Genomic DNA, 22,850 nt, shown 5'->3' with positions numbered 1-22,850 from the left:
TGAGCTTCTTGGATTATAGCCAGATTCCAAAAAGAAAGTCTTAACTATCTTCATCCTAATACCAAGAGAAAATAGTCTTTCTTCGCCTGAACTCAGTATTGTGGTACTGAAATGAATACATGGACAGTTTAGATGACAGGGAACAATACAGGTAACAAGTAGAAAAATCATTAGGCAGTAAATGCCTGGCAAACAGCAAATACCTTTCTAAGTAAAAGAAGAATAAAGTATATATAAAGCTCAGCAAGAGGCAAAGCACACAAATAAGGCACGTCGCGGAGTTTGGTCTCTCTTGATTTTAATCCTTGGAGATCTCTAACTTTAGAAATAGTGGTCACAATTGAGACAGCACATGCAGCACATACAGGGCCCTTAACCCACTTTCTCCCATGGGTTCAAAAGCCTCCCCAGGCATCTCACAGGGCACAGAGCACTGCCTTTCGTCTCACTCCAGAGAGAGCTTCAGATCTCTCTGGGCATACCTTCGCCCTAAGTAAACTCCTAATAAAGCTTTTTATAGCTACACCCCATTCCCAATGTCTCTCCACAGGCTCCAGCAAGGAATCAAATCAACAAGACACTGCACATCTCTTTTTGGTTCAAAATATTTATCAACCAGATCTCGGATTTTAAGCCTAATGTTACAATTTAGGGATGTACATACAAGACAGGGACATAATGTGACAGTACTTACATCTGGGAACATAACAAACAAACTGAGTGGGACCCAGTGTTACAGATAAAAGCACAAGTATTGTTTGGAGCAATACTACCAAGATACAAGACTGTGCTTTCAGCAGGAAGGAATTAATCAGGAACATATTTAAAAACAAACAAAGATTTAATTCTGAGTGTGCTGAAGTCAACAGAAGCGGAGACCAGTGGCAATTGCATTTAATTCTACAGCTAGAAAACCTTCAGCCTATGTTAGTGACAACATGCATTTACCTTGTTAAAAAGCAGATGCATTTCTAAAAAGCAATTGACATTACTCTGCCTATCTTTTGCACTCAGTAACAGACAGCTACCCTGAATACATTTTAACTATTCAAACAGATTCTAAAGTGCCTTACAAGTTTGTACAGACTGCAAGAGCTCTACACTGCAGATGAAATGGCCCATACAACATCTTATGTGCCTCTCAAGGCCCAGACTTGCCTGCCCATGTAAAAACCACAGGCTGCACTGAGGCTTCAGCGGCATCATGCAGAAAAGGTTGAAGCTGACTTTCTGCTTCCCCGAAACTAAGAATGGTACTGTGCTAGAAGAGGTCATGACATCAATCTTCACCTCTACCTGCAAAACCACTACAAAATACTTAGTGACTGCTTGTGATCAGCATCTTTCACTTGCAATCTCAGCTTAGCCAGAGAAATGATATTCGTTAGTTCCATCTTTGTCTTAGAGTAATTAGATTAGCTTCTTCTTTAGGAAATAAAAAGGTCACACTCTAACCCTGGGAAAGCGCAAGGGAATATTTAGTACCAGAACAACAACAGTGGCAAGCCTTCCTTGCTGATGTGATAATTACAGAAATGAATTAGAGGTATTCTATTTCTAAATATTCACATACATGAAGCTAGGTACAGATTCTGGGATAATGTAAAGGATCACCCAAGATCTTTATAAAATACTATCATAGTAGTTGGGAGTTTCAGACCAGCAGACTTTTTAAGCACCTTAATAACAGAAGTATAAATGTGTTTTTCTTTTTTTTTAATATAGGTGTATCGTTTCAGATTGATAGTGCCCAGGATTCCCATGGGACTGTGCTGTAATTTGTTCGTGTAGAGCTCCAAAATGTCCTGCTGATGCTAAGCCAACTGTCTCCATATGTGCCATGCTGGACTGTGAAACCTGAAACACTGTAGTTCACAGCAGTCCATAACTGACATGGAGGAGGAAAGTCAATCTGTCTCTAAACTCAAGCGTAACGCCTGGCCACGCTACATGCACTTTTTGAGCTTTCATCTTCTAAAACACACCATGCACTTTAATCAGAACATTCCCCTCCAGAGAGGAAAACGGAGGAAAAAAAGAAAGAAAAATCTGTACCTTTCAGGAGGAGCGTTGTCAGTGTTGCTGCTATGCCGTCTCTGCATTTTCCTCAAAACCTTAAAACACAACACACTCAACATGAACGTTGTAGGTCAACGATTCCTAGTGCGACAACTAACAAAGCCCCAGAGAGTCAGAGGGTTGTGGAGCCCATGCGGCTGGTGACATGGCTGGTATAAATCATGTGCTTCTCTGAAACAGACCCCCAAGCTCACACACTTGTTTCTCAGCACACTGGCAAAGGAACAGTTTTCAACTGGCAAACGGGAGTGCACGTCAACAGGTCTCCAGGCAGGGCAGGAAGTAGTCAGATCCCCCTCTGTGCTGTGTGGCAGTCACAGGGGCGTCCAGCTGTGCTGTGACATGTTCTGATGAAGAACTTGAGGACAATGAACAGTAGCTCTCGATGTGACATGTGAATCAGCATATGCTCTCTGGAAATGAAATCCCTTCTTCCTCTTCTGAAGAAACTTCCTTTGTAAAGCAAAACCCAGAGGGAGGGAAAAAAAAGAAAGATGTAGAAACATTTTTTTCTGAAAAAATACAATCAGGCCATGATAATATTATTTTAAATAAGCAACCCATCTCTTTAAACCACAAAAATGCCATTAGCAAACTCTGCACAATGGTTATAAATAATATGCAGACATGCAAAAGATCACATCTTCCTGCTCCATATTCTGGAATTGCCAGCAGAAATAAAGTAAGGTCTGGAGTGAGAAATAAGAAGGTATTGAAATTGCATTAACTTGAGAAACTTTTCTAGAACAAGGAGAGAAGTTCTTTGTTTTGTTATTTAATTCTCTGCTTTTAAGTGTCTAATCTTAAGGGAGCAACTGCAAACGCATTACACTTTTTAAAAATAAAGGTAATTCAAAAGCAAAGAACACAGAATTATCATCACCAAGGCACAGCACAAAGTCCCTGGCAAATAGTCTGACACTGCTTTATGTTATATTAGTTGTATAAATGGCCTAGTTTTGCAAGTGATTTGTCCAGGTGCCCACAGGCATTTCATAGAAGATTTAGAGAGATATCCTTTAAATATTGAAGTCTGCTCCTACTCAGTCCTCAACTACGATAGCTACTAATAAAATGTAAAAGGCTTTTGAGAATACTTTTGAATATCAAAAGTTATAACATTATTTATAACATTTAAATAAACGTGTAGCCCTATATCTATATTCTGTAAAGGCACATGCGGCTCTATGGGGAGACACTTTTTTCTTTTGGAATCAGCCATGAAAGGGACAGTGACATGAGTGCTAAGTACTGAAGATGCAGGACTTCATGAGATGTAATCCTCTGTTCTGCCCAGAGCCCTACAGATTTAAGATCCAAAAGAATTTAAATGGACTTTGTTCCAAAAGGCACTCAGCTTCAATACTGAGTGGTCCTGCCTTTTCTGGATTAGGGGTTTTCATCTTGTAACACATGTTTTTTTAACAGTACCTGAATGACAGGTTTAACCAGAGGTACAAGGTGCCACGGTGGGAGACAGGGAAGCTCAAGAGGGTGCAGACATCTCACACATGCGAGTCCTTCAGATAATCGATGTTGGTCCAAATTTCAAACCCATCACAGGTCTTCAAGCTGGATGACTGTAAGGAACCTGGATCACCGTGCCCAAACAGGTGTATCTGTAAGAAGCACAGGCATAGAGTCATTTTCACCATAGCACAGTGAGTTCCACCTCTCCATCTCCCCATCTCCTTGGGGAAGGCAAAGAAGAGCAGGAACCCTTGGTGCTTCAACCCCTGCACATGTGCACAATCCAATAAGGATGTTTTCCTCTGGGATCCGCACCTACAGCCTTGCTTGCTGCACAGGCATCCGCTGGACTGTATTCTGCCTTCCTTGTCTATACACAAACACATGTCTGTGTCTGCTAAATACATATATACATAAATTTATTTATACCTTTTTTTCCCGAAAATAAGCCCTAGAATGATCTTCCAGGATTTTTGAGGATACTCAAAATATAAGCCCTACTCCAAAAATAAGCCCTAGTTACAGTTCATTAAGAAAGTCAATTTAAATTGTGTCTAGGCAGCTATACATGTAAAAAAAAGTAAAATTAATTGGCAACAGAATGCAGCAGGACAGACAGACCCTTCACCAAGAAAGGCAGACACCCCCCAAAGGATCACGCTCAAGAGACCCCACGAGACCCGAAACAATACAGGTTCATGGCAAAATAAGGCATCACCTGAAAATAACACCTAACACATCTTTTGGAGCAAAAATTAACATAAGACCTTGCCTTATTTTTGGGGAAACAGTATATATGCACACACACATATATATATATCTATAAATAGTTACATACATACACATATGTACACACACAGAGAGACACAGGTGGAGCCTTTTTATTCCAATTAGGTCTGGGAAGGAGATTCCCGCTGGAGTCTGTGGCTAAATGGCCCAGCGGGGGCGGGAAAAGGCCGGGTTTGGGGTGCAGAAGGCCCAGCCAGAGAGGCCGGGGGGCCCGTACCTACCGTGCGGCCCCGCCCCGCCCTGGCCGCGCCTCCTCCGCGCACGCACATCCGCGGTTCCGCCTCCCCCGGCCCCCGGCGGGCGGAAGCGCTTGGGTTGCGCTCCTGGGGTGGGAGCCAGGGGCTCGCTCTCGCTCTTTCCTCCCTCCGCCCGAGCCGAGGATGCCGGTCCCGGCTCAGCACCGTCCCCTGCGGCGGGCGAGCGCGGCGGCGGGGGGCTGAGGATCCACCCCGCGGGCTCGGGGCCGCCATGGTGCCCTGGGGAGCGGTGCTGTGGCGGCGGCTGCTGAGGAAGCGCTGGGTCCTCGGCCTCGTCCTCGGGCTCTCCCTCGTCTACTTCCTCAGCAGCACCTTCAAGCAGGTCAGTGCCCTCCCCGGAGCCCCCGGCGGGACGTGCGGGCCCGGTTAGAGAAATCCCTTATCCCAGGATTGCTTTTCTTCTTTAAGTGCTGTCACTGAACTCCTGGGATATGTTGCTGTAAGAATTACATCGTTATCATTAAATCAAGCCAAGAGTTTAAAAAAGCGATATTATATTTGACAGCAATAGTGTTTTGAACCAAAACTGGGAAAAAAAAAGAAAAAACAAACTTGAATTGACGTGATGATTCTGTTGTAATATCTCTTGTGAACTGTAATTCCACTAGCAAAGGACTTGGAAAAGAGAAATATGTGTAGCTACAGTTATTTAATTAGTATATACTGCTTTTGCGGTTGTAGTAACGGAGTCTGGCTGCGTGAGCTGATCCCATAGTGAACTTGCACACCCCTGTTTTATGGGGTTACGTTGCTCTCATGCTGCATGTAGCAACAAGTCAGCTACTGCAACTCAGATGTTGCTCACTCCATTGTGCGTTTCCTGTTCTGTGGAGTTTACAATTACTAAGCATTTTTAACTGTGGGAAAAGCATGTGGACTGGAACGGCAGAAGGAACTTGTGTGTTTGGTGGCATTGCTGTCTTTCCTTGCAGGAAGAAAGGACAGTGAGAGATCGGAACCTCCTCCAAGTGCAAGAGCACGAGCAGCCGATCGCGTGGAAGGTGAAGTTCAGTTCGGGAAACAGCAGTCAGCTGAGTAACCAGTGCAGGAATTCTGTACAGGGGAAGCTCCTCATTACAGATGAACTGGGTATACTTGACACTAAGAATTTATTCTGCGTATTGCAGTGTTGAATGTTTGCCTGTCCAATTACTGATAGCACTTCCCAGTAAGAACTGTGCGTTATTAAGGCATTCTTAATGCAGAACCTCAGTTGTTGGCATTTTATTCTCAGACTGGATTAATTTTGCAATAGCTACAGGTTCTGTAGTTTAGATTCTGTGCACAGCAGGCTTGGGTCCCGCTGGACTTGGCTTAGGAGTGTGGCTCTGTTGTTTCCAGGACCACCTTAGACTCAAAGAACTCCAGTCACCTTTGCACAGAACTCAAACACTGAGCCCTGCTCAATTTAGTGTGGTTGCTTCCAGAGCTGTTTGTACCCCCCTGCAGTGTATTCCTACTGCCAGGTATGTTAGGGAGAGTAATCAGGGACACCTGATTGGCCTTGTGTGGAGGCACCTCCAGACTGGTGTAATTAGAGCTCAGTCCCAGTAACAGGCTCACCTGACCCTTGTAAACCCAAGGATATCTCTTGCAGGTTCTCAAATTAACCACTGGTTTTAAGTATATGGAGCTTTTTTTTGCCATCTGCAGATGTGCCTGTTGCTCAGACACTGGGCCTTTGACCCGAAATCAAGGCTGTAAGAAAACCACCACATCTTCTGTGATTTGCATCAATATTAAGTTTAAGCACTACTTGAAATATGCTTACTGATGATTGACTAAGGCCTCTGAAATCACAGAGATTTTTCACAGTCTAACACTGTGGTAGTAGTTTCCCTAAGGACATAGGCTGTGGTTCTATACTATTAAGGGTTCCTCTCAACAGTGAACATTACAGCTATCCTGTGTGGATAAATTTAAGTCTCTTCATATGGAACTGTAAAGAGAATTATCCTGACGCAGATAAGTTGAAAGAACTTATGTCATAAATTTCTCCAGTATAGTCATCACTGATCACCCTTCCCCTTCTGACCACTACAATGAATTATGTTGAAAAGAATCAGAACTTAAATATTCTGCATTTAAAGACTCCTATTGCACGTGCAGCGTAGTAGAGTAGATACATAATGGTTGTACAGATAACACCAGGCTGTAGTAAAACTCAGCTCTATGTCCAAGTGTTATTTAAAGTAATTGCTAGTTAGGACTTCAGCCAAATCCAGGGGATCATAATCTACTAATGATAAATAAGCCTGTTCTTAAGTAATGTGAATCTTACTGCAGCATTTCTATAGAATGTACAAATGAGTATGTCTTGCCAATTGGTCCTACTGTTTTTGTTTTTCAGGCTACATCTGTGAGAGGAAGGACCTACTGGTCAATGGCTGTTGTAATGTCAATGTGCCCAATACAAAGCTGTACAGCTGTGAGAGCTGCCTTCCCAACGGCTGCTGCAGCGTGTACGAGTGTTGCGTGTCCTGTTGCCTGCAGCCCAGCAAGGTGCGGTGACTCTCTCTTGCTTTTTGGGTGTTCTCAGGTTCCTATGTGGCTAAAAGTGCTTGTTTGTGAGGAGCTTTTCCCTTAGAGGGGGCAGTTTCTTTTCTTGGAAGGATGAGGAAAGCCTGCAATGATCATACAGCAAGCTGGAAATAAAGCTTCTAAAAAAAAAAATGTTCTTCCCACCTTTGAGAGGAAATACTGGGAGCCTGGCAAAACGTTTAAACTTCAGGAGAATTGCATTTGCTGAAGAGAAATGATTGCAGAAAAGCTATTCCAGCCATATCAGTTTTGCAATTTGTACTTCCCTGTGTTCTTTTCTTCCTACTGCTGAGGTTCTGTGACATGTTAACCTTGCGATGCTTGCTAGAAATTTTGAGTTGCTTACTATTCCTCTGATACTTGAGCTGTGTAGGTTAAGGTAGACTTTGGTTACTCCTTGCTAAAGTATGATGTTTGTGGGTTTTTTTTGTTTTGTTATATTTTTTGCTAACCATTTTAGCAACATCTTCTGGAACGTTTCTTGAACCGGGCAGCAGTTGCTTTCCAAAACCTCTTCATGGCAGTGGAAGATCGCTTTGAGTTGTGTCTGGCAAAATGTAGGACCTCATCACAGGTAAGACACAAGTACATGTTCAGGGCTCAAAAATGGAAAAACACCTGAAAAGTGCCATTGAAAATTGGGGCTTGGTCCCATGAATGGCTGGTCGGCTGTGCTTGCGTGCACATGGGCATTCTCATAAATGCTGAAGCTATGGCTAAGAGCTAATCTGAAGGCAATCCTCTGATTTTTATTTTTTTAAGGTGAAATAGTAACATCAGCAGTAAATGAAGAGTAAAGTGCATATTTAGAGCAGGATGACTTGTACGCTATCTTTAGAAAAGAGGTGCTTAACTAAAAAGAGACCAGCTGAGTTCAGTGGCTAGTGAAGATCTTATAAGGGTAAGAACTGGGGGAGTTGTTCCCAGCAGCTTCAGAATGCTATTTGTGGTATCTCTTTAAACTTGCCACGTGCTGACAATCGTCTGCATAGTAACTCAAAGTGTGTTGTAATTTTTTGGCGTTTTAAGAAGAGTGGGGAACTTCTGTTACCCATGTTATTTTACCAGAATTTTTGGTCTAAGCAAGCATTGGCCCTCTTGAAAAGTGCTGCTGGAGATGTCATGCAGCTTGAGTATTTAATATTGCAATAGATTGCAAACAAAAGATACTGTGCCAAATGTCTTTGAAGGTGTGTTGGTTTTTTTACCTGTAGTATCTGAACTCTAGCTTTAGCAAAAAAAAATGCCCACATCTCAAGTAGGAACTTCATTATAACTTGCTTAGGGCATTTGACAATACTGCCTAAATGTATATGATTTTTTTGTTAATGTTGAATCTGTTCCTACCTACTTGAATAGCCTCTTGAAAATGAGGTTCTAGGTGTGGTTCAATATTAAAGTGCTATATTAGAGCAACTTCCTTTTATGTGGTAGGAGTGTGGTGATGTTTGACTCCAGATGATACTCTAATGTGCAGAAGAATTTTGGAAGTGTTTTGCAAATGTATCAAAGCTCTGGGTTTTGGCCCTCAGTGAAGGGAGGATGTATTGTTTCAATATGTGTGTATTGTTAAAAGCTTCTCTTCTTCTTCCTGACAGAGCGTGCAGCATGAAAACACCTATAGAGATCCAATTGCAAAATATTGCTATGGCGAATATCCCCCGGAGCTTCTGCCTGTTTGAAAGCTGCCTGATGTAAGCAACAAAGAGAAGGAACTGGAGACTGGAATCCAAAAGAGCAAGACAGCAGCTGGTGCTTTGAAGGAGCCTCGGTGTAAATGGCTTACGTTGGTTCTGGGCATGAACCCAGAGGTGCACGGTTTAAGCAGGGGACTTAAGTTCTCTAGGATTGAATCCTTCTTCAGTTTGTTACGCTTTAGAGTACTAGTACTACAGTACTAGTACATTCTTTTAATACTTCCCCTAAATTTTAGGATGGACAGAGTTGATCTAGGCTATAAAACATCATAGGAAAAAAAAATCTATTGTAGCTTTGTACATAGTGGTTCAATTGTGTCTCTCCAGTCCAGACACTTTCCAGAGTAACAGTAATAATTGGAGGATTTTTGCTTTTAGAGGGGGTAAAGCATGCCTGTTGCGCTGCTCTCTCTGGAGCACTTCTTGCCATGCACAGTATATACTGTGTATGTAATTATGAATTATTTATTCATTTTATATGGATTCCTAGCTGCAAGTATTGATGCTTTGCATGGCTAGTTGTTGATGCCTTTCAGTCCCCGTTTTGTTATGTCAGATAGAAAGGATATTTTAGATCCTGACTAAAATTGGCTGTTTTCTTTCCTCCTTAGTCTGAAGGAATTGTACGGGGATTTGTCACTATAGTGCTCATGTTCCTCTTAGTGAGTTTAAAGCATTCCGAACTCCAATGGAGTTGTTATTCTGTCAAAGTCCCATAGCATGACAGAAGAGCAGGGATCTGCCTAGAATGGGATGTTTATTGCCTCTAAACACTTCCCTTGTTTCTTTGCAACAGTTTCCTCAAAGAGGAGTCTTAGTCTTCTAAACAACTCTCTGCTAATCTGCTTTCTGACAGGGAGCACTGAAGATTTGTTTGAACTTGTTCAGGCCTTGGTAATTCAAATGTAGCGCATTCCTGGTTGTGCAGGAGGCAAATGGGTGGAGTTGTTCTAGGATTTCGGTTTAGTGATGTCCTTGTGCATTAAGTAATTAGAATGTCAGAACATGGTGCAAGCCCTTTCTTGAGGACAACTGTGTTGCATGAGTTTAAACAGTCGTGATGGGTTTGGTTTGGTGTTTGACATACTTGCTACTCTGGAATTTCAGTGTGATCAGAATGGCACTAGCACAGGGTTGGTTCTCCTAACTCTGTAAAGCTCCAGTTTAAACTGCCTCACTCTTAAGGCCACTCAACACTGAAAAGATGGTTAGAGAAACTGTCAAATGCTGCCTAAATTTGTGCTCACCCTGCAAGTCACTGGGGAAAGTCCAAACAGTAGACAAAACGGAGCTATTCTTTTCTATATGCAGAGCCTCATTTCTCTTGTTTTTATTCCATTCATCTCCTCCGTGATTTTGACTTAGCTTGTTTAAACTGATACTTCCTATTCCCTAAACACAATAAAACAATCTACAGAGGCTTAAAAAAAATCCAGCAAAAAACAAGCACAGTGGTAGAATTCCGTGATGCAAAAGATCTGGAGAATGCTATTGCAATTACATATCATGTAAACAGGAACTAGTTACCAGCCATCTGATAAAATCCACTTGCATTGTTTTCATTGTTCTTTCCCAGAAGTCATCAAGTGCGATAATGGTTCTGTCAGCAGATTCTCTTGAAAAATCTTGTTTCTCCAAAAGCTTAAAAGCTTTGGCGTTAGCAGCTTATCCAGCTGAAAATCTGTCTCCCCTTTGCTGCCATCCTACGGCAACTTGCTGCAGCAGACACGATACAGCGTGAAGATGCAGTGTGACACGCTCCCTTCAGAGGGTAGCAGAGGTTACTTCTCTTTTCAGTGTCAAACAGGTTCTTCACCTCTGTTCCAGCACTTCATAACTGTTTTTCTCGGGTAAGGCCATCAGGTTGGTCTGTTGTAGCATTCCTGCTGAGATGTTTTCCAGCATTTCACGTTGTTGCACTGTGACTGATGAGATCAAGACACTGATGGCTTGCCCTTGCTTTCTTTTCCCACTTGGTGTTAATTCCTTAGCAGGTGATACCGCTGCTTGAAGCAGTAATTGTAAGAAATCCTAAGAACCAACCTGATTCAGACAATGTTAGTGGCAATTCCTGGCCCCGTTCTCTTCTAGAAAAACAGGATGTGATCAGAAGTGCATTGTGACCATTATCTGTTCAGTGGGACAGAAACCGCATCTTCCCTCCCTGGCTGTTGAGCTGTTCAACTAGTGTTTGTACTGTATGTTAAATCATTAAAAAATTATCTGTGTTCCAAAATACTGCCTGATCTCATGTCTTTCCCCGAATTACAAGACAACTGTACCAAAAGACAAATTTGAAGAATGCAGGGAGGGGCACTGATTTGAATACATGTAGTAAAGGTAAGCAAGTAGAGGGAATTGGGGAATTTGATGTCAATCTAAGAAAAGCACACGCTGCTCTCAGCGGTGCACAGGCAGGTCTGGACCTTTGCAAAAGTGGATTGAGGAGGGAAAAAATTCAAATGATTGCTTCACGTTGTGAAGATAAGGTGAGAAATGTCAAATCTGTGTTTCTTGGTAATGCTCCTGTGTGGTTTAAGTGATGTCCGTCCCTCTGGCATTCTGTGGTTGTCAGTGGCTGCCTGACATCTCTATTTGTCAGACAGACAAGATCCTCAAGTTGTTGACTTGTGCTTGGCAGCAGATTTAATGAGAGCATTTGATGGAGTGACCGGCTCTGCTTATCTGCACAGAGGTCAGTGCTAGGGATAATTGAATGGGTTGTGTACTCCTTGATTTCTATAGTTTACAAGAATATTAATGCTAGTGAGAAATGGTAGCAGCTGACATTAGTGAGGAACAGGTATAGTATTTGCCTGTAATCTATGGCAGAAGGGCAAAGCAGTAACAGCTATGTTAGCTCAATTTAAACTTGAGCCACTGGCCTCGAAAGAATCTGTTGTACCGCTCCACTGGGATGGTACATGGAGAATTGCATTAAAATTCTTATTGTGACAGGCTGGAGTTCTGAAAAGGCAAAAGCAGACTTGTGGCTTGAGTCCAATGCTAACCAGTTGATGAGTTCTGATCATAGTTTCTGCGTTCTCAGAATCTTGCTCATTGTAGTGGCAATTCTTCACTCTTATCTCCTGTATGTGTTCAGGCTCCAATTGCTTGGAGAACTTGCTAAGAAACTATGTTAATGATAAATTTTTGCATAGAAAGCACTAAGCACAGCAAATCCTAAACATGAGTCTTTGTTCTGATATGCTTTTAAAAAGCAAATGCCTCCTTTATATTTTCTTTATTACTTGTCATTTAGCTGGACAGGATTTGTTCTGTCTTGTGCTGGTCTCTTAAACTGCAAACATCCTAGATCCTTTAACCTAGCACCATAATGTGATATTTGTTCTTCAGTTGTTCTAGTCAAGGAGAGGTGGGGGAGGAGGTGAAAAGGAATTTTCTAACTCAGCAAGTTCCACAAAAGATGGAGTTCAGCAAATTATTGGTGCTTTAATAAGAGCTCTTTTTTTTTTTTTAATAACCTGAGGCAAACAGTTAACTATATGCAGCGGGGGAAAAATGCCAGCCTCAAAACTTGTAGGGAATGATGGGAAAGTACTTAGTTCTTCATTTTTGATCCATAGCTAATTAAACAGGTAGTTTTATCTAGTATTTGTGGTCAAATAAGGTCTGACTTGTAGAAACACGCATACTGTCTACCTGATGTTTTCCCTTTTAAGACCACAGATTTTTCTTGGAAATCATGGTTCTTGGTAAATTAGAAGTATAGGTCTTAAGCAAGAATTCTCATGATGCCTTTAGACTGAAGTATGTTTGCTGTGTTCTGCTGTTGTGCCTATGGTAAGATAACAGATAACACGAAGTTGCAGAGTAGAGAAAATAAAAAGAAATATTTCTGGTTGAAAAGCTTGCCTTGTAGAAGCTTTTCTAGCTGTGTTTCAATTAAGGGGATAGAAGATCACAAGCTGTAATTGCAAATGGAATGGGAGGCTAGTGTTATGTTTTTCATTGATGAAGATTACAATTAATCTGTTTCTGCTGTTAGTGGTTAAAATGAGGACAAGCACCTGATTTCTTGCCAATTTAGTGGAAGCTTCCAATAAAACCCAGCTTTCATTTATCCCAGGTTTTCTGTCTCTCTGCATGAACCTACAGAGTTAAGACACACTAACAGGAATCACAGTGAATGCGAATCACATGTCAATTGTCCTTATTCGGTTCCTGTCCCGCACAAAATCTGTTTAGATTTTTAAACTCCTCTGTGTAAAAAGCCAATTTACTTTTGTAGCTCCTACAGCTGCTGACCACAGGCTCACCTGGGGCCTTTAATGTACCTATTGATATGAGTAATACCTGTCTTACACAGATATGAAATATCACCATTTGAAGAACAGGGATAAGGTTGGGTATAAGTTACAGGTGTGATATGTTTGTTTTAAAACAGAGTAGCATCCTTAGCTATTAACATTATCATATGCATAAAAACGTATCTGTCAGCTGTGTAGGATGACACTGGGTATGCTGCATCCACATATTCAAACTGAAAAATGCAGATTATTTTCAAACTACAGTCACAGAGCTGCTTATAATAAATGTTGTGCTTTCTGAGGAAATAAACGTTTTCATACACAGAAAAACAGGGTCCTAATTTATCTAAATCACAGATGCGTTAAAAAAACCCCACATTAAATTAAAAAAAAAATCGTATGTGGTAGTAAATGCACACAAAAGTATAAGCAAGCGTAATATACCTCCTGTGATGTCTTTTTGTCTTCTCGCAGCCTGTGTTACCGGGTGTAACGGCGAGGAAGAGCCAGCAGAGGTTACCACAGCACTTGGATAAAGCCGGTCTGTGTGCAGCCGGGCTGGCGATGGCCCCAGAGCTGAATTTCTCTTGCCAAAAGGCAGCAAACCTAAAAGTACACACAAATCATTACATTGCTGCAGGAAAACGTGTGGAGTGTCTATCTGGAATTACCCCTGCACTTTCAGTACCTCTGCACTTTTAGGCTGGCCACCCAACCCCGCAAAATAAACTCATCTTTGAGGGCTGCTGTTTTCAAGCTGTTGGGTACTAATGTGGGAAAATGGCCATGGTACTGGGGCAACCCGATTGACAGCTGTTGATAATAATTGAAAAAAATCTGGCTCTCACAGTATTGGGGGAACGGGAGAGTCCCGCCCAGCACGCTGACCCATCATGGCGGCGTCTCCTCAGCCCTCAGCCCGGCTGCTCTGCCCCTGCGCTCTGACAGGGCAGCGAAAAAGGCTCCTCCCCGCCAGCCCGGCGCTGGAGGTGTGAGGGGAGGGCTCTGCCGTCGAGGCTGGGGCGGCTGCACAGCCGAGTTGCGGTGATGCGGGTTAGATGCCACGGCACAGAGTGAGCTCCCCGGCCCTGCGCTGCCTCCGCGCTCGGCGCCGCTTCCCGCCCTTTCCCCTCACGCTCCCCCTTTCTGCCCAGTGCGGTTTGAGGGGAGCCCTGGGCTGACGTGGCCGCTGTGGTAACGAACCGGGCGCAGGGACGAGGCCCTCGGACAGGACATGGCACCCGTGGTTCTCAGGCCGGTCTCCGGCTCTTGGCAGAGCTCCATGACCGCGGCTGGAGCACCCTCTGCCCCGCTGCCCACCGGTGACTCCTCGGTGGTGGCTCCGCCATGGCAGAACGAGGTAAGGCGGCAGTCGAGGTCTGGTCGAGCGCCTGTAGACTTCGAGGTGCTGCTTTCTTTCAGCAGTAGCTTTGTTTACACTCTTGTAGAAGCTTCCTCTGATTGACTATAGCTGTATTTTAATGTGTAGTTAAGTTTTAACCTCCCTGTTGCCCAAGGGTTGTGTCCGTCGTGCTCGGGGCCTGTGGCAGCTGATCACAGTCACCTCTGCCCCTCACAGCCCCATTTCCTCCTCCATGTTCCCATCCCCTCAGCGCAGATTCTGTGGTTCTGCTTTTTAACCTCCTGCCACCCCTAAACCTGTTTCATCTTCTCTCAGCTCACTGATTGCTCTCGTTTCTTTTATTTATTCTTTTTGTTTCTTCTCCTTTCTTCCCCTCAGGCCCCTGTATCTTTTCTCCCTTCCCCAGCTCTGCCTTGGATCTGTCTCAGCTGTGGGTACTGAAGGCTGAAATAGAATAGTAGGAGTTCTCCCTCTTGAAGGAAAAGTTGCTTTTCTGAGTAGAGGCAGCGTAGCACTCTCCCTTGCTTTTCAGGTAATGGGATATATCTCTGCTCTTTTTTTTCCCCTTCACTGCACTTTAGTCTGTGCTTGCCATAGCTTTCCAGTGTCTCAGTCCCCCTTTGCATTGAGAATCTATGCAAAATTTCATGCTACCATGGTTGCAGTGCATGTTAAAAGGCATACCCATCCAAAGTTTCAGGAGAGAAAACTAGTGTTTCTTGGCACCTGTGCTCAACTGAGCTTGGAAATAGAGTAGGAATTTTCCAATTAATGTTGTATTTGTCCCTAAGAACTCAGATCCTGGACCTGAATCCTGCTGGACAAGTGCATCTCAAATGTGTGGGGTTTGCTTTGGTAAGCATACAGTTACTTTTTCAGTAACAAGAGTTCTGAATCTATCTGAAAGTTACTGAAAATCTCTAGGTTGCCAAAGAAGGCATTTGTTCTGATTATGATGTCCTAGCTTGCTGCCAACAGCACGCGAGGCTTGCTTGCAGGAGAAATACGACTTAGAAAGGTGTATCCGCTTTCTGGTTTCAATCTTTCTTTGTGAAAAGTTTTATTTATTTGTTGTAATGCCAAAATGGCACCAGGATCAGCCAAGCGTTTTTTGTTGGGTTTTTTTTTGAGTAGTTACCTAAAATTTTTTTATTATTTCAAAATGAGCCCAGATGACTTGTGCTTGTTAACCCTCATCTCGCTGTATGGGAAGCCCAGCCTGATGCTGAAAAGTAATTCTAAAAAGATATATAAACAATTATCACTTTTGCTTAGTCACACCTGGGAAGACTAGTTCTCAGTACTCAGCATGCTTTTTTCCTCTGCTGCTAGTTTATAAATTCAGGCTGTGTTCTATCCGTATGATGCATATTCCTATTTATAAAAGCGTTGCAGGTGGAAGTGAGGTGATTTACTGGTGATATATGGACCCAAGCAGCAGTGTTGAATGCTGAGAGTTCTAAGTCTTAGTGTTCAGCGATCACTGGTCCACTCCTAAGAGCCAAATATATTTAAAAGTAAGTGAGAGCTGTGCTTGTGTATCTTCTGAAGATGGACTAATGAAGTTTCAAAGGTCTGAGTTCCTTTCCTCTCTGCAATTGTAGAGGTTTCATTTTTCTTTCTTCTGTAAAAACGGAGGTTTCTATGTGGTCACCTTACTCCAGCAGCTGCAACTGGAAATAAAGCAGCAAATATTATGAGATCCATGAAAATATCTTAGGAGCTGGTGACCAACAGCCCTGCTGTTTCTACAAGATGAGTGAAATAAAAATCAAACCTTACCCTATAAGGACTTTAGTTGCTTCTGTGTAGGAAAAGTAAATTCATTCAGGGTTTTTTTGGTATACAAGTAATACTCAGCTACAGAAGATCTGTTAAGGAACTGCAATTTTTATGAAGTAATTTTTTTTTTTTTCTGATTCTGAGTCCTACAACTGAAAAAATGGTGGAAGGAGGGGAGGTGGAATTCCTTTGGTATATAGCGAGTGTTGTATTTTGGATCAAGACTGAGAGCTTTGGACCTCATCAGGATTCTCCCTGGCTGTCTGCCAGCTGGCTTTGCAGGTGGATTTTGTAGAAAGAGCTGATATATTCCGTCCTCAAAACCAGAGTTTGCAGTGGAAATGCTGCAAGGGACCAGGCTATTAAAACAAATTAAGCCATCTATTTGTGAGCATCGGGGAAACATTTTGTGATGACACACTTTATGTGCTTGTCACAGCCCTGCCACATCAAGGTTAGAGTGAGGAGGTGACTAGCTGGCAGTCACTTAATCAAACAGGGGTGTTGATTTCTCGGGTAACCCAGGCAGGGTGAAGCTTGCATGCTCCGTTGCTTTTAACAACCAGATAATGAATATGCTTTCCAGAATTCGTGTTTCTCCTCGTGGAAGCAGCAGCTGCATGTGATGTGTGTCACTGTCAAAGGGAAGTGAGATGTAGTTAATTCAGAGCCACACAACAAAGACATATTGATCAGGGCTCTGCTTGCTGTGGTTGGATATCTGCAATAACAGTGACTAGGGCAATGCAGCAAACTGCGATGGCAAAACCAAATATGTTTTGACTTGATCCAAAAAGTGAGAGGGTTTACCACCCAGCTTCTCTGCTGAGCATCACTGATTTCAGAGCAGTTTTGCTCCAGTCTTCAGAGGGTCGGTTAGATGCTGAAATCAAGTGAAAAGGGCACATCTTGTTCGTGTCATTATAAATACACTTCATTTGTAGCTATAAGGTTAAAATCATGGATTCAGTACAAACAGCTTGCAGTGGATCAGTTCCACATGATTTAAAAAAAGCTGCGCTTGTGGTTTCTGGGTAAAGTTATACTGAACTACTTACAGTGGTACTGAATGTTGCAAGAATTATATGGAGTGGATGTATACATTATGTTTCCTCTGCTCCTTCTCTATTAGTAGTACTTGGATGTTGATGATTATGTGCTATATATTTAGTAGTGTTCATATGGCAGCATATTTCTTTTTAGTGCAAAGCTAAAAATCCTCGTATGCCAGTTTTGTAATAAAAAAAAGAGTAATCTTTATTTTTTATTTCTGCAGAGGTACCCAACTCATTGTCTGCCTTCCCACTTTTCCTTCCTGTCGGTTTCCCTTAATAGCTGTGTCTGCTTTTCTTTTGTTCCTGTGTTGCACAGAAGAAAAATGAGCACTAACAGGTTTGCTAATTACTATAAAATTCTTCCCAGCCTTGTTCTGTTCAGATCATTCTATTAACTAAAGTAATGGAGTGCAATGGCATGATGGCTCTCACACATTTCATTATATAAGGTCTTTCTGGTGCAATAGATTACTGAGATTGTCTTCTGGGGCTGTCACCAATAGCTTTTGATTTTCTACACCTGCTGTTCTCTTTTATCTCAACATTCCCTTTTTGCTACCATGTTAATCCTCCTTATCTTTCCTAAATGATTTTTAAGGGGACAGGACTGTTAGTTGTCTGCCTGGTGTCAGTGCATCCACATCAGTGCAACAGTTCTGTCAGTCTTAAGTTTTACTGCTATATGTAAAAGCAAGGTCTTTACTCTCTCTGCATCGTTTTGCTACTGACATGTATTTTTCCTTACCTATCAATATTGTCAGTGTCACCATCTTCAGCAGCATTTACAGCAGCAGACTTTTGTCTCATCACTCTGATTATATTGGCTCCAGTGATTGTGCTTTCACCTCATTACTGAAATAAAGTTAACATTAATGAGAGTCATGCAGCTAAACCTCTGCTCACCTCTCTGGAAATTTATTCTAATGATGAAAAGGAGATGCATGTGGATCTATTTAAAAGCAAGCTAGCTTTTTTCCAGCCGCCACCTGGCTACACACCAAATTCAGTGTTAAATAAAATCTTTTGTTATTAAGAGCCAATGATGCAAAAGAATTCAAATAAATTATACAACATTAACAAGGACAAATTATATTGGTTAAACGTTGGTCTAGGTACTGGTCTGCTACAGAGTTCCTTTATGATCCAAATTTGTGTTGGTGCTGCTTCTGGATAGGAACTCTCACATCTGACTTCCACAATAAATTAGCTATAAAGCACTTGGAGGTTGTAGGGGGTATGTTGGAAAGTTCAAGGTATTGTCAAGTGTAACAGTAATCGCATCTATAAATGAGATGAAGTATTGAGAGGTGGAAATTGTGTATAGAAGACACAGCAAAGCTTTGAGCTGAAAGAAGAAATATTATTTAGATAAGCAAAAGTTAATAAGACAAATGTATGTGATGCATGTCTCAAGCAAAGAGGCTCATGAGGTTTTTTTAGTGATCGAAATTTGGATTTACAATAAGGGCAGTCATTTAGCTACTGGTTATTGCTAGGGGAGCCATATCAGTAGAGGTGGTTTGTTTGTGTTTTTTTTTGTTGTTGTTAGTTACTGAAAGGTTAGTGAATAAGAATTTTCTTTTTATTAAATCTTCTTATAAGCAACTACCATGACGTGACCTCAGTCTCATCTGAGGCCATTGTGTGCTGTAGCAACACAGGTTAACTAGGAAGACAGCAATATTGACTAAAAGGAATACGTCCTCTGAATCAGCCTTACTGTTTGATGTTTTCCTTTAATGTTCCCTCTTCATGTATGAAATGAGATTGAGCCTGGTGTAGTTTAAGAGGTCCAAAATGATTCTTGCTAAAAATTTGCATATCTTTTAAATAGCTTTTATTAAAAAAATAAATGTGATGTTCACCCCACAGAATATTGTGAGCAAACAAACCTCCTTTGTTTTGGTTTGTGCTTTTTTTTTTTTTTTTTTTAAAAAAAATATATATATATATATGTCTCACTGAAAAATTTCACAGGCCTGTCTAGTGGAATTTTTTGGATCTCAAGTGTTCTAAAATGCTTGCTTGAGGTTTTCAAAGAAAAGAGTAATCCAAGAATTACCAACACATGTTTGCCTCAGAAGAGGGAGTGAAATATTGCTGTGATGCTAATCATGCTTTGACCTATTTCAAATTCCAGAGTGTAGAAGTATTTTCTCCCTTGTGCAGGTTTGATTTTTGACCACAAGGTTCACAAGGAAGAATATGTAGACTTGTCACCAAATGAGAAGCCTTCTAATAGGAAGACTGTTTAAGTTAGCCTTTTCAAATGTCAAAATCCTAAACAAAATAGATAAAGTTGGATAAAGGTGACCCTTTACAAAGGTTGGTGAAATAACATTATCGCCCTTTGGCAGAGAGAGAAATTGAAACACAGTGTTTAGGAGACATCAGTCTTGTCAGATGATGCAGCAGGAGTGGGCTGTGGGGCAGCAGCTCAAACTGGTCCCTGGATCCCTGTCCTGCTTTGCTTTCTGGAGACTTGTGTCTTCTCTGTCTGAGATTGCTGCTGTTGTACCTGAAGATAGTACTGACTTATGTAATGAAATAAGGCATGTTATGTTTAATTTGAGAGATTTTTACAAGAGTCTCTCCTAAAGTAGATTTTCTTATAGATGCAGACAAAATGAAATCTTCTCTGTATAAGCAACATGAATTAAATAATTTTCAGCCCATGTTTCATGGTCATTCCCAGTGCTTCTGCAAGCACTCTGTTTTGAAAATGGTCTCTACAAGCTGCAAGTATTTACTTTACATTTTGTTCTTTTTCCTTTCTGTGCACATCCCCTCTTCTCCCACCTGCTTTCACAGCTTGACTTTTCCTCATCTTGGTGCCCAGGAAATGCCAGCGTCTAGTTGAATGAGCTCTGCTATGAATCAAAGTGTCATCACTTAGCTGGTAGAAGTGATTTAATTAATGCGTCATGCCATCCCCAGAGCCTCTCCCCACCTGACTGCTAATCAACCTTCAGCAGCAGGAGGAAAACGTAGCCCTTTTGGAACTGTGCAGGAGAGGCTGAAGGAAAGACAGTTAATTGCAGCTGCAGAGATCAGCCTTGTCACTTGTCTCTAATCTGTTGTCTGCTGCCTGAAATGCTGCTGTCCCGGTCTCTTACGAGCTATGCTCAACTCCATTCATACAGATATTATCTAATATCATATCAGCAATCACTTTGTCAGGAAATGTATTTGACAGTTGACACGTTTAAAAGAACCCTATTGTGCATATGAGTGTTGGAGCAACTTTTACAGCCCGAGTGCTCTTTTAGCTGGAATGAGCAGTTTATAAATAAACACTTCTGTGCACTGTGGATGCTCTTTATAGGTGATGCTGTGCAATTAACACTGCAGATCACAGAGTCAAAAATGGTTGTGCCAGTACGGAATTACATGGCAGATGTTGTTAGTGAGTGGTACCCTTTGTCAGCTGCTGAATAAATAGTTGATGGTTTTATCTCAGGTATGTATGTGTCAAAATAATAACTTCTGTAAAAGCCAAAGCACTTTGTGATTTCGTTTTGGTGCTTTCCACAACTTAGTGCAGGATCTGTGGTAATGGGACTCTCAGCCTCCATCTATTGGATAATGTGAGCATAAAAATTTGGGGAGTGTTGTCTTTGTGACTATTCATAGTTATATAGGTGATCAAGATAAATATGGGAAGTAGCAACTGTGGGAAGCGCTATTTTTTATGCTTTCTAGGTTTGACCACTCCCAAGTTGCCAGATCACCACGAGAAAGGCACTCAACTAGTTTTTATCTAGATTTGCCCCAACTATGATGTCTACTAGAGGACATATTGTACTTCAGACAGGACACTGCTCTCTCTTTGTAGAACCAGTTCTACTGAAGCAGATGGGCCAGCATCACCCTCTGTGGAGATCAATGAGACTCATCAGTAAGATGAACAGCAGTGTGCTCAGGATTGATTTAAGGTCTGTAGGCCCTTGAGATGACAGAAGTGCAACAATGATGATTTAAGCCTTAATATTGAGGTGTTAGAGGGAAGGTTTCTGCCCTTGGAGCCTAAGATGATTTCTCAGTGTGGCACCTGGGTGAGCTTTGGAGGGCAGTAGAAGAAGAACCTGACCCACACTAACTCTCAGTATAGGCTAAAAACCACCACAAGCAGTAGGATATGTGAGATGGGCCACAATGGGTCACCTCCAGTATCCCACCCTATCTTATGCTGGTGCCACATGGCTTGTGTTGAACACACTCACAGCCTTTAATCCTTCTTGGGATGACCTGTCACACCATCAGCCAAACCCACTGCTCGGACCTGTTCCTCAGCCTGTCTTATGACAACTGATACAGGTGAGTCAGCTACAGGCTCTGTGCAATGACACTAATCCAGTTCCATCTTGGTGTCATCGTGTGTTGCACGAGACGGGTGCCCTGAGCTGCAGCCTCAAGGTTGGGTGCTCCGCAGTCTGACCAGAGTCATTACCATGATGGTTAAGCAGCTGTTTCCTTTGTAAGTCCATAATTTTGAGACTTTATTACATGGACATAAAAGTCCTCTCCAGGCAGAGATTTGGCAGAGAAAGCCCGGCCAGGAAGCTGTTTCATCATTTGTTAGTTTGTTTATTTTTGCATCTGTTGGGCAATTCTTTTGGTATTTTGTATACAAGGCAGCAACAGATCCAACTGTAGTCGTTTTCAGTTGCTTACCATTAAAGTCTTAATTGATCTGTGTTTTGCTATTGATCGCTTAAGATTTATTTGAATAAATAAATGTATATTACTATATTAAAAATGTTTATGCAGTATTCAAGTAGCAGCTTTTTCTGACACTTCACTGATTTCCTTGTTTAATCTGCGTGCTTTGTTTTACTGAATTCCCACAAACTCTGCTGTTCTGCTATTGCTTGCTGCTGGTTCTGTTGTTTTATACTGGAGTACTTGGTAGAGCAGGAGACAGTGTTCCCTCCATAATTTTGCTGCTATTTTAATTCTTTCCTCAGCTTTTCTTTTTGACAGACCTGAAAATCTGGAACCAAGCTGCATAAATCATCGTTTTTTTTTTTTAAATTCAAGTTGATAAGAACACCAGGTAGTGGAATGACTCTACTTTTATACCAATGCAACTACTAACAAGAGTTTGTGCCTACTGAGGATTTTTTATATTTTTTTTTTTTAGGAGGTGCTGTTGAATGGAACATCCATAAATTTGATCTCTGAAGGGAACTGTGTCCTCAGGTTTCTAAAGTTCTGCAGCATCCCTTATTTCTACAGTTTAAACCACACCTGAGCTAATTTAAAAGCAAGATGCACTGATGCTATAGCATGTGTAGCACTGACGCTAAAGCCTGTTGGGCTCTGCTGGGCTTTGTCAGGCTCTGTCAGACCCTGTCAGGCTTTGTAAAACCTTGTCAGGTTCTGTAGGGCTCTGTTGGGCCCTGTCTACCTTTGTCGGGCTCTGCTGGGCCCTGCGAGGTTTTGTTGGGCTATGTCAACACAGTCAAGCTTTGTCGGGCTCTATCAGGCCCTCTCAGGCCCGGTCAGGCTCTGTCGGGCCCTGTTGGCCTCCGTCAGGCTTTTTT

At 42.0% G+C, this 22,850-nt stretch overlaps 2 protein-coding genes across 2 annotated transcripts in view; one reads left to right on the top strand and one right to left on the bottom strand.

Annotated features, from left to right (window-relative positions):
- RNFT2 (ring finger protein, transmembrane 2) overlaps positions 1 to 4,537 on the bottom strand; it is a gene marked incomplete at its 3' end in the record, with an annotated part of 28,457 nt that extends 23,920 nt beyond the window's left edge. Inside the window, exons 1-3 of the mRNA XM_080355206.1 lie at positions 4,388 to 4,537; positions 3,511 to 3,698; positions 2,056 to 2,532 (exon numbers count right to left, since the gene is read on the bottom strand). Of these exons, the coding sequence (XP_080211332.1) occupies positions 2,056 to 2,138 (83 nt within the window). The 5' untranslated portion in view covers positions 2,139 to 2,532; positions 3,511 to 3,698; positions 4,388 to 4,537. The remainder of the gene's footprint in view (positions 1 to 2,055; positions 2,533 to 3,510; positions 3,699 to 4,387) is intronic.
- A 99-nt stretch (positions 4,538 to 4,636) lies between these two features.
- Positions 4,637 to 13,124, top strand: SPRING1 (SREBF pathway regulator in golgi 1). Its single transcript, XM_080355470.1, has 5 exons — positions 4,637 to 4,917; positions 5,528 to 5,684; positions 6,946 to 7,097; positions 7,597 to 7,710; positions 8,735 to 13,124. Exons 1-5 carry the CDS (start codon positions 4,807 to 4,809, stop codon positions 8,816 to 8,818), a joined length of 618 nt encoding a protein of 205 aa, XP_080211596.1. The 5' UTR covers positions 4,637 to 4,806; the 3' UTR covers positions 8,819 to 13,124.
- Positions 13,125 to 22,850: the final 9,726 nt, after the last annotated feature.

Source organism: Nesoenas mayeri, assembly GCF_963082525.1.
Source record: "Nesoenas mayeri genome assembly, chromosome: 17".
NCBI classification, from domain to species: domain Eukaryota; kingdom Metazoa; phylum Chordata; class Aves; order Columbiformes; family Columbidae; genus Nesoenas; species Nesoenas mayeri.
Note: the sequence above shows the minus strand (reverse complement) of the source record. Positions and strands in the feature narration are given on the sequence as shown.